The sequence below is a fragment of the Coloeus monedula genome (genome assembly GCF_965178545.1).
Source record: "Coloeus monedula genome assembly, chromosome: 21".
Classification (NCBI taxonomy): domain Eukaryota; kingdom Metazoa; phylum Chordata; class Aves; order Passeriformes; family Corvidae; genus Coloeus; species Coloeus monedula.
Genome location: NC_138801.1, coordinates 9,070,699 through 9,083,297, shown reverse-complemented (window position 1 = coordinate 9,083,297; position 12,599 = coordinate 9,070,699). Strand labels below are relative to the sequence as shown.

Below are 12,599 nucleotides of genomic sequence, written 5' to 3'. Positions count from 1 at the left end.
ATTTCCATCAGGATTCCTGGGCTGATCAGAGAAATTTCCATCAAGATTCCTGGGCTGATCAGAGAAATTTCCATCAAGATTCCTGGGCTGATCAGAGGGATTCCTGTCAGGATTCCTGGGCTAATTAAAAAGATCTCCATCAGGATTCCTGGGCTGATTAAAAAGATTTCCATCAGGATCCCTGGGCTGATCAGAGAGATTCCTGTCAGGATCCCTGGGCTGATCAGACAGATTCCTATCAGGATTCCTGGGCTAAGTAAAAAGATTTCCATCAGGGTTCCTGGGCTGATCACAGGGATTTCCATCAGGGTTCCTGGCTTGCATCAGGAGTGTAATTCTGTGGGTGATTCACTTCCATTCAGAGGAACAGCAGCAGGATTGTACAAACCCTGTGCTTGGGCAGGGACTGCTCAGTTTCTGGTATTATGACAAACTTCTGACTAAAATTAAACTGCAAATTACTTGTGATGAATCAGGGCCTCATTCCCACGTAATAGTGAGTTTGAGAAGTTCTTTGCAGGGAGTTCAGGAGAGCACATTAGTCACACCTCATTCTGACAGACAGCTCTTTAGAAAAATATTTATTCAAAGCATTTGGTTGTTTTGTTTCCTGGTATTTTTTTTCCTTATTATTCCAACAGTTTTTATGCATCCACTGGAAGTAAAATCAAAACAATTTTCATTTTATAATGAAATGTTTGCTCAGGACTAATATTGTCTTGACAAGCTGTGATTGTCTTTGTAAACGTTATGAGCAGCATCAGAAAATTCAGTGGCACAGCCAAAGTTGTGGATAAAGCAGGAGATGGGGGAAGCTGGAGTTGTTCCTCACAGCTTTGGGAAGTGAAAATCCATCAAAGCACCCATGGGTTGTGGGATGGGGAATGAGTCCCAAATGAGGGAGATTTAGATGGGATTTTGGGAAGGAATTGTTGCCTGGGAGGGTGGGGAGGCCCTGGCACAGGGTGCCCAGAGCAGCTGTGGCTGCCCCTGGATCCCTGGCAGTGCCCAAGGCCAGGCTGGATGCGGCTGGGATCAGCCTGGGACAGTGGAAGGTGGGAATAAGATGAGCTTTAAGGTCTTTTCCAACCCAAACCCTCCGTGACTCCCCGAGTGTGGTAAAACAGTGGATGCCAAGATTTTGGATGAACTTTTCCTTTCTCCCCACCCCTTGACCTTGCTCCCCTCCACGCCCAGGCTGTCTTTGACTGCGTGGTGAACTCCCTGAAGAACGTCCTCAACATCCTCATCGTGTACATGCTCTTCATGTTCATCTTCGCCGTCATCGCCGTGCAGCTCTTCAAGGGCCGCTTCTTCTACTGCACGGACGAATCCAAGGAGCTGGAGAAGGACTGCAGGTACAGCTGGGAGCAGGGAATGTGGCAGGGAGCAGCTTCCTGCAGCTGCCCAGGCTGGCCCAAAATCAGGGATGTGCTGAGTGGGAAGAGTCTCCTGTAAATAAGAGCAATAATTCAGCACAGCTACCCCGGAGGGGAATTTGCCTTGTTTTTAACAGCTGTGTCACTCCTGGCTCTGATCTTCAGGATACAGGGGAGGCAGCTTCTTTCCCAGGAAAGCTGAGTGTGATTCCTAAGAGAAGGGTTTTTGATAGTGTGACTCCTCTTTCCACCTTGAGTCTTAGAGCTCCCATGAATTAGAAAAACACACTGAATAAATAATCAGAAGCGTGGGATGTTAAAGAGCTACTAATTAGTGAGGAGAGGGACAGGATCTGAATCTTTTAAAAGCCCTGTCATGCTTTGTCCTTCCTAGCAGGCTGCCAAGGTGTGGTACTCCACAATGTGCATCTCATCAGCTTTTTCTTGGCACCCAAAGCACCTCCTCAGCACTGTCCTGCTCTGCCCGTCCCTCTCCTGCTGCCTGGCACGTGCAGGGCACGTCCCCGGTGGGACCCAGGGGTTGTCACTGCAGTTCTTCCTTGGAAAAATGCAGATAAATTATGGGGAGGAATGTGAAAGGACAGAAAAGGGTAGGTTGGAGAGGGTTCTCCTCGTGCCAGGCCCCTAAAAGCAGGACACATTTAGGACTTAGATCCAACCCTGGAGTAGGAGCCAGAGATGTTTCCCTGTCAAGCAGAGGTTTTCTGTGGGGTCAGACAATTTAGGGGCCGTCCAGGTGTTGATGGCTGGCTTTGCCTAATGAATGAATGAATGCCTTGCTTAAAATTCCTTTCATTTTTAGTCCTCAGGTCCAGTTCCCGTGGCTAAAAGTGACTCAAAAATTGGCCTTTACTTCTGTCATAGGCTTTGAGGGGGTCTCCTTGTCTGTAATCCACAGCAGAGTCCAGACTGTGCTGCTGGGGCTTTCCAAAACTCCTGAGTCCTAAGAAATGCCTGATCTGCTTTCATTCTCTCACTGGCTCTCAATCTCTTGTTCCTAGGGGTCAGTACCTGGATTATGAAAAAAATGAGGTGGAGGCACAGCCCAGGGAATGGAAAAAATACGAGTTCCACTACGACAACGTGCTCTGGGCTCTGCTCACGCTCTTCACTGTGTCCACAGGGGAAGGGTGGCCAACGTGAGTAACGGGGCTGGCAGGGGCTGATGGTGCAGGTAAAGCAGGTCCCCAAAGCTCTGAGGGACAGCAGGTGACCTGGGAAATGAGAAAAGTCTTTTATCAGCTCAGTGCTGTGTGATTATTGGGTGAGCCAGCAGGCAGAGCTCTGCGTTTTCCTGGCACAGGGATGCTCAGGAAGTTTTCTGTTCTTGCTTCAGGCTTTTGGGCTTGCACACCTTTCTCAGGGGTAAAACTGATGTTGGAAATGTAAGAAAATGAGGGGGGGAAAGTATTGTGAGCTCTGCTGGAGGTCTGCTGGGCGTGATGGTCCCCAAATGACATTTCCTGTTCAGGATGTGACTTTATTTTGGCACGTGTGGAGTGCCGTGTGTGGCCAGGGTTCCTCTGCCTCCACGTTCAACTCTTTCATAAAATAAAGGCTCAAACAGCATCAGCCTCCCTTTTCCAGTCCCTCACTGTGTTCCCCTGTTGGATGTCATCAATACCTCTCTTTTCCCACTTTTACTCCATCCCTGTTGACCAGAGAAGAGAAACCAGATCCAGCTGGATCCTCTCCCCTTGGCCAGGGGGGATCAGTGGATCTGGACACAGCAAATCTCCCACCATTCTGCACAATGGTGAGAACAAAGGGTTTCCCTAAAAATATCCTCAAGGAAAACTTCTCCCCAGCCACGTGGATTGGAGCAAGTTTTTCCTGAGCATATGTGGAAAACCCTGCACGTGAGTGGAGACTGGGGATTGACTCTCAGGGGGTCCTTGGTGCTTCCCAGGGGTTGTGTTGACCTTTCCTCTCTCTTTGCATTTGCTTGCAGTGTGCTGAAGCACTCAGTGGATGCCACCTACGAGGAACAGGGGCCCAGCCCTGGCTACCGAATGGAAATGTCCATCTTTTACGTGGTGTATTTTGTTGTCTTCCCTTTTTTCTTTGTCAACATCTTTGTGGCGTTAATCATCATCACCTTCCAGGAGCAAGGAGATAAAGTGATGTCAGAGTGCAGCCTCGAGAAAAACGAGGTACCCACCTCTTCTGACTCCAGAGTTGGTGTTCCAGGGGCTCAGAGCACCTGGATACTGGTGGAAGGGCACTCCTCGTCCCCCCTGTGCTGGAGGGACTGGAGAGCAGTGGTTATTGGAGGGTGTGTGGTGTAGAGACCAAAGAAATGAGTGGCTGTTTCAGCTTCTGCATAAAAACACCACCAGGGAGAGCCCCCAAATGGTTCCTGTTAGGAACCACTGTTACCCATCCCCCTGCACCAAAGGGGAGATGGATCTGCCCTGGCACAGGGTGCCCAGACAAGCTGCTCCATCCCTGGCAGTGCCCAAGGCCAGGCTGGACACTGGGGCTTGGAGCAGCTTGGGACAGTGGAAGGTGTCCCTGCCATGGTATGGGTGGCACTGGATGGACTTTGAGGTCCCTTTCAGCCCAAACCATTCCATGGTTTGATGTCTGCTCGAGTGTGGAGGTGTGGAAGGAGACAAACCTTGAGGCCAGACCTCAGAAACCAAACTGAGCTACAACTGCTGTGGCTCCCCAGAGGAAAACTCCTTTCCACAGGCTGGTTTTGTGCCCAGCTGGGACTTTTCCTCCTGGCAGCAGCCAAAAGGAGATGCCTTGAGAAGAATGTAAGACCAGGGTAAGAAGCTGTGAGGTTTTTCCTTAATGCCCCCAAAAATCCCATTGTTTTCCACTCAGGGACCTTCTGAGTTGGTTTTTCTGTAGTTACTGGCATCTGTGTATCTTCCTTCCGTGGGTGTATCCAGTTTCCTTCTCAATCCATGCAGACTTTTAGCATCTGCAGCATACTTCATCCAGGGTCCACAGCCTCAACGACCTCTTGTGGGAAGAACCATCTCTTTTCATGTATTTTGAAACTGGAACCTGATTTTTGATGAAAAGAGATGAATTTTTAAGCGATTCTTAATTAGTTCCTTGTTTGTCTATATGAACAAAAAGTCCAAAATAAAGCAGAATATTTAGAGATGCTCTGTTATTTTCCAGCTGAGCAGAAAGTGATTTCAGACTTGGAATTCTTAGGTAAATCCAAGATGAGAAAACGCTCCAGAATCAAAACCTCTTGTGGGTAGAAACTGCTTTTTTCTCATAGTTTTATATTCATAATAAAGTGAGCAGAAATAGCCAATGAAAGGGGTCTTTGAGAGTTCCCCCAGTGCTTTTGGTGGATAATTTATTGGTAAATTCAGTTCTCATTTTATGAAACATTCTGAGCTGTCTGGGTGTTGCTGTGGTGAGGACACACCTGAGTTCCACAGTACTTTTTGAAAACCACAGAGAACATCTTTACCAATCCTCAGTCGCCCATCAGGAGGACTTGGAAGTGTTTTTAAAAGTGGGATCAGGACCTATGAGGAGCTGGGCTCTAATGGAATGTTGTAGGACTGCAAGGGGGCATAGGAACGTTATAAGGTAAATATTCCAGGAAAATTGATCAGGATTTGGGGATCCTGTGCTGCGTTTTACAGGGAACAGTCAGTACTCACTTGGTGTAAATGCTCTGCTCACTCTCCCAACCACATCCCGATGGATTAAGACTTCCAGCCCTTTTCCTGTCATCTCTTCATCCCCTTTTTGTTTTGTAGAGGGCCTGCATAGACTTTGCCATAAGTGCCAAGCCCCTGACCCGCTACATGCCTCAGAACAAGCAATCCTTCCAGTACAAGATGTGGAAATTCGTGGTGTCCCCTCCCTTTGAGTATTTTATTATGGTCATGATCGCTCTCAACACCATCGTCCTCATGATGAAGGTGAGTGGGATCTTCCTGTATCTGGGAATTTTGGGCTGTTGGCTGGAGAGATTCTTGCCCTGAGAGCTGAGGGGGGCTCAGCAGGAGCAGCCACCACTCCTCATGTGCCTGCTGGGATTCCTTTGGCCCCCTGAGGGAGGTGGTTTAGCTGGGGTGAGATCCCACCAGTGGGATTCCCTGCAGAGTGTTGGTTGGACTCAGTCCCTTTGGGGTGTGAACATGGGATGGGAACTGGGATCTGCAGGTGCTGATCTCCAGCTCAGCCAGGGTCTTGGGGGCTGCTCAAAGCCCAGTCAGGCCATGGAGATTCAAACTGAAACAGAGTAGGTTTAGATGGGATATTGGGAAGGAATCATTCCCTGGGAGGGTGGGCAGGCCCTGGCACAGGGTGCCCAGAGCAGCTGTGGCTGCCCCTGGATCCCTGGCAGTGCCCAAGGCCAGGTTGGACAGGGCTTGGAGCAGCCTGGGGTAGGGAAAAGTGTCCCTGCCCATAGGGACTGGATGAGCTTTAAGCTCCCTTCCAACCCAGGCCATTCTGTGATTCTGTGAAATGACCCAATTTTGGAACAGCATCAGGCTCCTGGGATGTGATCCAGAGTGGAGGAGGAGATGCAGGTGGATACATGGTGTGGATGATGTCCCGTCCTGTCCCTTGCCTGGTTTAGAGTATCTTCACAGTCAAGGGGTCCCCGTATGCTTAGGGTTCTCTGGAACAAAACCCAGCTCTGCCCTTCCCCTCTGGGTTTGAAAATGTCCTTCCTCCCTCCTGCGCCGTGCTGTGCTTAACACGGGAACATCCCCCAGCAACAGTCTCCAGCTCTGAGGATATTCCAGCTGCCCCCTCAGTACAGGATGGAGGCAAGAGACACAGGAATAACTGTGTTGTAACCCCAAGCCTCGCTTAAAGTGAGCACAGAATCCTGACTAAAATGAGCAAATCTGCTGGGAAAGGTTTTACTCTGTCAGTGATTTTCACCAACAGCCTTTCTTCCATCCCGCTTTAGTTCTATGATGCTCCAGAAGCATACGAGGAAATGCTGAAATGCCTGAACATTGTGTTTACATCCATGTTTTCCATGGAATGTGTGCTGAAGATCATTGCCTTTGGTGTGCTGGTAGGTGCCTCCCTTGTTCCCTTCCACCTCTTCTCCTCTCTCGACGAAATGCTTGCGTTTCGTGACGCGCATTTAAAAACGAGCAAACAAAAAAATCCCCCCGACCTGTGGTGGCAAAGAGAAAATAACCCCTGGATCCCTCTATTCCCCTTTTGTTCTCATTTGGCAGAATTATTTCCGAGATGCCTGGAATGTCTTTGATTTTGTAACAGTGTTGGGAAGTATTACTGATATTTTAGTAACAGAGATTGCGGTAAGTACAGCTTGCTCAATTTCCTTCCTTTATAAACAAAGCCGTGCCCTGTCAAGACACTGAACCTTCTCCCTACCAGCCTTATTCCCTGGAGCTGCCTCTGGGAGTCACGATGGCCTTGGCTGACCCTGTTCCATGAGCTCTGCTTTTCCATGGAGCTGAGCACAGCTGTGTGCCCCAAAGAGGGAAAGCTCTGATGAGAACCACGGTGCTCGTGACTCTGCCAGCAAGCAGCTCCCTCTCTCCTGTAGCCAACTACTCTATCCTCAGGCCTTTTCTGCCTATTCAGGGAAAAATCCTGCTGGATTTAGAGAGGGAAAAGACCAAAGGGATTCTGCTGTGTTCGTGTGGGAGGTTTTCTGCAGGGCACGCATCTGCCCCTTGGGGCTCCTGCCCAGTCTGGGTCACGGGGCAGGGTGAGGGTGATGAGGTGAAGGGTGTGGACTGGGGGAATGTTCCTGTCACAAAAGCTCTGTGGGGCAATGAATAAACAAACAGCTCTCCCACAGGATTTCTGGCCAGCCCTCCAAGGGCTGCTGTCTCCCTGCTGATCCTGTAGATCACACAAAGTGGACAGACTTGGCATTAAATCTGAAGGATTTTTCCATAAGGGCAGCAAATGCCTGTCTCAATCCCTGACAGTCTGATATTACCCACGGAATAAATTGCTCCTCTCCTCTCCCAGTGCATGTTGGAGCTGATGATGTATCTGTGTGATGAATTTGAACTTGACCATAACTTTTCTCCTCAGTCCCAGGGGTTTGCCTGTAGATGTGTTCTGTGTGTGCTGAGAACTGAGCTCCCCACATTCCTTTGCAGGTGCTGGTGAAGACCATGTGACTGTTTCTAACAAAATGCATTTTTATTTAACCTCCTTGGTACAAAATAATGCACAACCCCCCAAAGTTTTCCTCCCCATACAAATGATGTTCATTTATCTGCTGGTGAATCCTGTGTTGTAGGATTTTGGTTTCAGTGCAGCCAGGCTGAAGTTACTCAGCTCACCCACTCTGAGTGCTGCGGATTGTTGTCCCCACTCCCTCTCCCATGGGATGTATTTCCTTGCCAAGGGCACCCAAACTTTTCCCATGGTTTGAAAATCTGTGAAACCATTTGCAAGTCAGCCACAAACAGATTGAAGCTTTTCCACCCCTCCTCTGGCCACTTTTTCTGGGAGGAAGTAGCACTGACAGCTCTCACGGGGTAAGGGAGCCTTTGGTCTCTCACAGAATGGTGTCTTCTCCTTCAGGAAGGTTTTTCCTTCTCAACACCAAGCCCAAATGCTGCTAAAATCCTCATTTTTGGAGCTGTTTCACAGTCAGGGAGCAGCCACAGTGTTGCCCCTTCCCTGCTCAGATAATGGGACATTGCCTCTCCCTCCAGCTCCCGTGGGATGGCCCAGCCAGGGATTGGATCAGGTTGGGCTGTGAGACATTTTCAGCATCAAAACCTTTGCAGAGGAGTGTGAATTCCCCCTGAAACCCCAGCAGGGCACCCATGTGCCTTTCCCTTCTCCTCCCAGGTGGGAAAGAAGAGGTTTTTTGGTTTATGAGGAGCTGGACCCATTCAGTCCTTAGAGAGGATTTTCTAAAGGAGGTCACCAGATTCCCCTGGCAGTGTCCAACGTGCAGCTGACCACAAAAGTCTCTCATATAAAAGCCACATGTCTCCAGGACCACTCCAGCCCTGAGCTCTTGGTCCTCTGTCTGTGTCTGCAGAGCTTTTTGAGCTCAGCTCTCTCTAAACATTCCCCTTTGTGGGGCTTGATCTCTTCTCCCACATAACAAGCAGCAAGGCAAGAGGAAACAGCCTCAAGTTGCTCCAGAGGAAGTTTAGGGTGGATATTAGGAATAATTGCTTCATGGAAAGGGTGGTCAGGCACTGGAACAGGTGGAGTCCCCTTCCCTGCAGGGATTTAAAAGCTGTGTGGATGTGGCACTTGGGGACAGCATTTAATGGTGGCCTTGGCAGTGCTGAGGGAATGATTGGACTCGACAGTCTTGGAGATCTTCTCCAATCTGAACAACTCTCTGATTTCTGTGTAGCCACCACATCTCCTCCCCGCTTTTCATTCACACAGAGTGCCCAGGGGTCATCCCCTGCCACTTTTTCTAGATTTGGTTTCCAGCACTTCTTTCGTGCAGCTCCTGTCTGATCTCTCCCTAGCAGCACACATTCCTTCAGCCACACACATCCCTGTCAGCCTCCCACAGGAAGCACGGACTGGGATCAGGGGCAGCGTGCACAGCGCCCTGAGCAGCTCCGTTTGCTTGAAGGGGGCAGTGAGGGCCAGCTCTGAGCTGCATCCCTGCTCAGTTCATGCGTGTTGGCAGTGGTGCCCTGAAGATCACACTGATAACAGGGCTGATAACAGGGCTGATAACAGGGTTGGTAACAGGGTTGGTAACAGGGTTGGTAACAGGGTTGGTAATGGCAGCTGTCAGGATGTCCCTCATGGAATTCATTCCACTTCAGCCAGTGGCATGTGGAGATGTGGTCTTGTACCAAGCTCTCCACTGCCACTGAAACCTTCCTGCCCTCAAAGCCAGGTTGGATGGGGCTTGGAGCAACCTAGGACAGTGGAAGGTCCCTGCCCATGAAGGAGATGAGCTTTAAGGTCCCTTCCAACCCAAACCATTCCATGATTTTATGATTCTCCTCTTCCAGTCCTGAGGATGGAAAAGAAGCAGAAGGATGCAGCCCTTTGCTCCTGCCCTGTGTGGTCGGCTCCATGCGAGGTTGCACATGGGTTATGCTGACCCACAGGGCACCAAGGGGGTCCCAAGGGCTCCCAAATCTGCCTGGCAGTGCCAAGACTGCTTTGCTGCCTACAAAGTGACACAGAGTGGCAGAGTTACACTTTAAACCAGCTTTGGAATATTCTGTCAAACTGCAATTTCACCTGAGTAATTGAAGTATTTCTGGTATTGAGAGCCAGTGTAGAAAAACTGAACCAACAGATCCAGTCTGACCCAGTTTTGAACCAATAGTTCCAAAACAGAAGCCATTTTAGAAAAATGTAGGAAAAAAAGGGCTGAAAGAGCTGATGCAGAGATGTGAACGTGCAGGGCTGGAGGTGAGGAGCAGGGGGTGCCTCATTCACAGAGCACAGCCCAGGTGTGGCCTCTGCCCAGCCTCTCTTTCCCTCTGGAATTCCAGGTAGGGCAGAGCAGGAAATAAAGGCTGGGGATGAGCTGAACCAACCCCACCTCACCTTCCTCAGGGCACGACTGGGGCGCAGGAGCTCTCTCATGGAGCAGGGAACAACCAGAGAGCAGAACAGGTCTCGGATCCTCCCTCCCAGAGCTGTGTCCCCAGCAGGGAATGGCCCTTTTTCCCTGTGACTTCCCCAGCTCCAGCTTCCCCTCATCTGCTGGGCAGAGTCTGGGACAGCCCCTTTAGTCCTTCCAGCCCTCCTGGCAGCCATTCCCGTGGAGTTTCCTCAGCTGGGACAGGTGACAGCCACAAGGTGACTTTGCTGGCCAGTCTGCAGCTGTCCCTGTCCCAGCCACCCTCCAGGTCCCTGTGGAGATGTTTTCTAGGCGTGCCACTGAGCTCAGGCTCACAAACAGTTGCCAGAGCACCGTTTTCCTCCGTATTTTCCAGCCAGAAGTGTTCTCCAAAGGTAAATAATCCTGGGTGGCCTCACCTTGAGAGACTTGGCTTCCACCAGCCTTGTTTGGTACCTTTAACCCTCGGAGAAGTAAAGACAAAAGGAAAAGAAATGTGTGGATTAATTGCTTTGTTTTAATTTTTCTGGTCATGTCACATGTAATTTACTTTGTGATTGTAGTGGAATATCTCTTTTTTTTATTTCCTCAGGCAAAAGCATGAATGTCAGTTTTTTTACCCTCGGTAATTGAGGGAAAAGAGGTGGGATTAAGGAAAAGGTGTCCTTGTGGACACAGTTGGCCTCAGGAGGCCGAGTGGGTGTGTGGCAAACTGACATCTATTTCTATGCCTGGAAATAGAAAAAAACCACCCTGAGAAGTGTTTGTGAATTGTCTCCAAATTTGCATTACAAACTGAAATGCAAATAACAACTGCACTGTCTGTGTTACCTTGAGGATCTCCGAATCTCTTTTGGTTCGAAGCATTTTTTACTCGGGGAGTTCCCATAAAATAACACCTCCCCACCCCTGATAGCCCGACGGGTTTTTTTTTTTCCAGTGAAATTTTTCAGAGTTTCCTTTTTGCTTGTCCTGATTACTCATTTTCTCTTTTTGTTTCCTGTTTTTGTTCCTTATTTTCCTTATCTACCTGCTGAATCACGCCATCCAATCAACATACAATGCGAAAACCATGTCTCCGTCTGTATGTTGTGCACCTGCTGCTCAAAAAAAAAAAAAATCTAAAAATTTGTAAATAATCTTGCAAATATCCATCCATGACAACATCACATATAGGACACGGTTGGTTTCATTGAATTTAAACAATTCTTTAAATTCTCTGCTTTGATTTTCTCTCGTTTTTCTTTGATTTGATCCGTTTCTGTTTGGTTTTTTCTTTGATGAGAGTTCCGATTGCACTGGTGGAAAAGCCTCACTGCAGCGTGCCCTGAAGTGGCTTCTGTCCTGCACCTCCCTCCCTGGGCTCATCGGTGACAATGAGTTGCCAATAGCCCGTCCCTTGCTCCCTGTGCCACCCCCTGTGCCAAAGGGGACACTGCCACCTGCTTTATTTCCGTGGGAAGTGGGAGGAGATGGCGAGGGAAGGATGTTCTGGACCTGGAAACGCTGGGGTTTGGAGGGGGTGGTACCAAATTCAGCTCTGCGAAGGTGGGTTTGGGTTCTTTTAGGATGAGGTGATGGAGATTTCTGCTGAAGGAAGCACCTTCCAGCCGTTTTAATCTCTATATTGTAAGGCAAGAATATTATTGAAGTGATAACAGACTTGCTTCCCCCAAATCAGAAATGGTGGGAAAAAAGGATCTTAAATTTGAAAATTCGCTGTGACACCAACCCATAGAAGAACCCATTTTGCCACCACAGTGGACACAGAGTCGCTGGATCCAAACCCAAAACTCCAAGTAAAATGCAGAAATCATGTTATGAGCAGAGCTGAAAAGTACCAGGAGCCAGATCCCACTGGGAATTTAGTGCCAAAATGTAAATTTATTCCAAAGATGCCTTTGGAAATATTGGCCTTTATCTTTGATCATCATCAGTTAAACAAAAGAGAATCCAGAAAGGAAAATGCGATCTGAAAGATTTCTATTTTCCCATTCTTAAGTATCTTGGCTATGGTTGATAATGCAAATGAGACCAAAAGCTTCTCAAAAATCCTTGCTCAGCCACCTGACACCAGCTCTTGGATCTGGGAGCATCCACATTTCCTGTTGCACAGTTGCTGTTAAGAAACAAATCCGGGGGAATTTTCATTTCCAGGCTGCACAGAAGCTCCATGGATGTTCATGGAGAGTATTTTCTGCTGGGATGCAGCAGAGGAAATGACAATGTGTAAATGCAGAGTTTGCCCAGTGCAAACCGAGAGGTGAATCCTCCACAGTGCTGGATCCATTCCAGATGTGTGGGAGCAGTCAGGATAAATTTGGACACTTTGCTGCACACCTGGCCCAGGCAGCACAGAAAAGGGCTCTGGCATCAGCAGGGAACGTGAAAATACACTGGGGGAAGATCAGTTTGCTAAATTTGGGCTGCTGTCCCTGTTGCAGGTTAAAGGTTGAGAAGCTCATCCTGTGCTTTGTTAGGACTGGGGTTGTTACTCCATAGAGACAGGTCCAGGCTCCTTTTATCACATGGCATCCAAGTGAGGTGTTTGGAGCACCACGGAGCTGCTGCAGGGACACAGCAGGAGCAGCAAAGCTGGGAGGAATCCTGGAGAGGAGCAGACTGAGGGCAGAGCTCAGCAGCTCCTCCTGAGGGGCAGCTCCGATCTCTGCTCCTGGGCCAGGGACAGCAGCCAGGGA

General features: G+C 49.1%; 1 protein-coding gene across 2 annotated transcripts in view; it reads left to right on the top strand.

The window, feature by feature from the left end:
* The window catches only part of CACNA1B (calcium voltage-gated channel subunit alpha1 B), a gene marked incomplete at both ends in the record, with an annotated part of 261,208 nt that overhangs the window by 208,884 nt on the left and 39,725 nt on the right, over nt 1-12,599 (top strand). For both annotated transcript variants that reach the window (XM_082295118.1, XM_082295117.1), the window contains 6 exons: nt 1,198-1,358; nt 2,402-2,539; nt 3,352-3,553; nt 5,138-5,302; nt 6,307-6,417; nt 6,587-6,670. In XM_082295118.1, the coding sequence (XP_082151244.1) occupies nt 1,198-1,358; nt 2,402-2,539; nt 3,352-3,553; nt 5,138-5,302; nt 6,307-6,417; nt 6,587-6,670 (861 nt within the window). The remainder of the gene's footprint in view (nt 1-1,197; nt 1,359-2,401; nt 2,540-3,351; nt 3,554-5,137; nt 5,303-6,306; nt 6,418-6,586; nt 6,671-12,599) is intronic.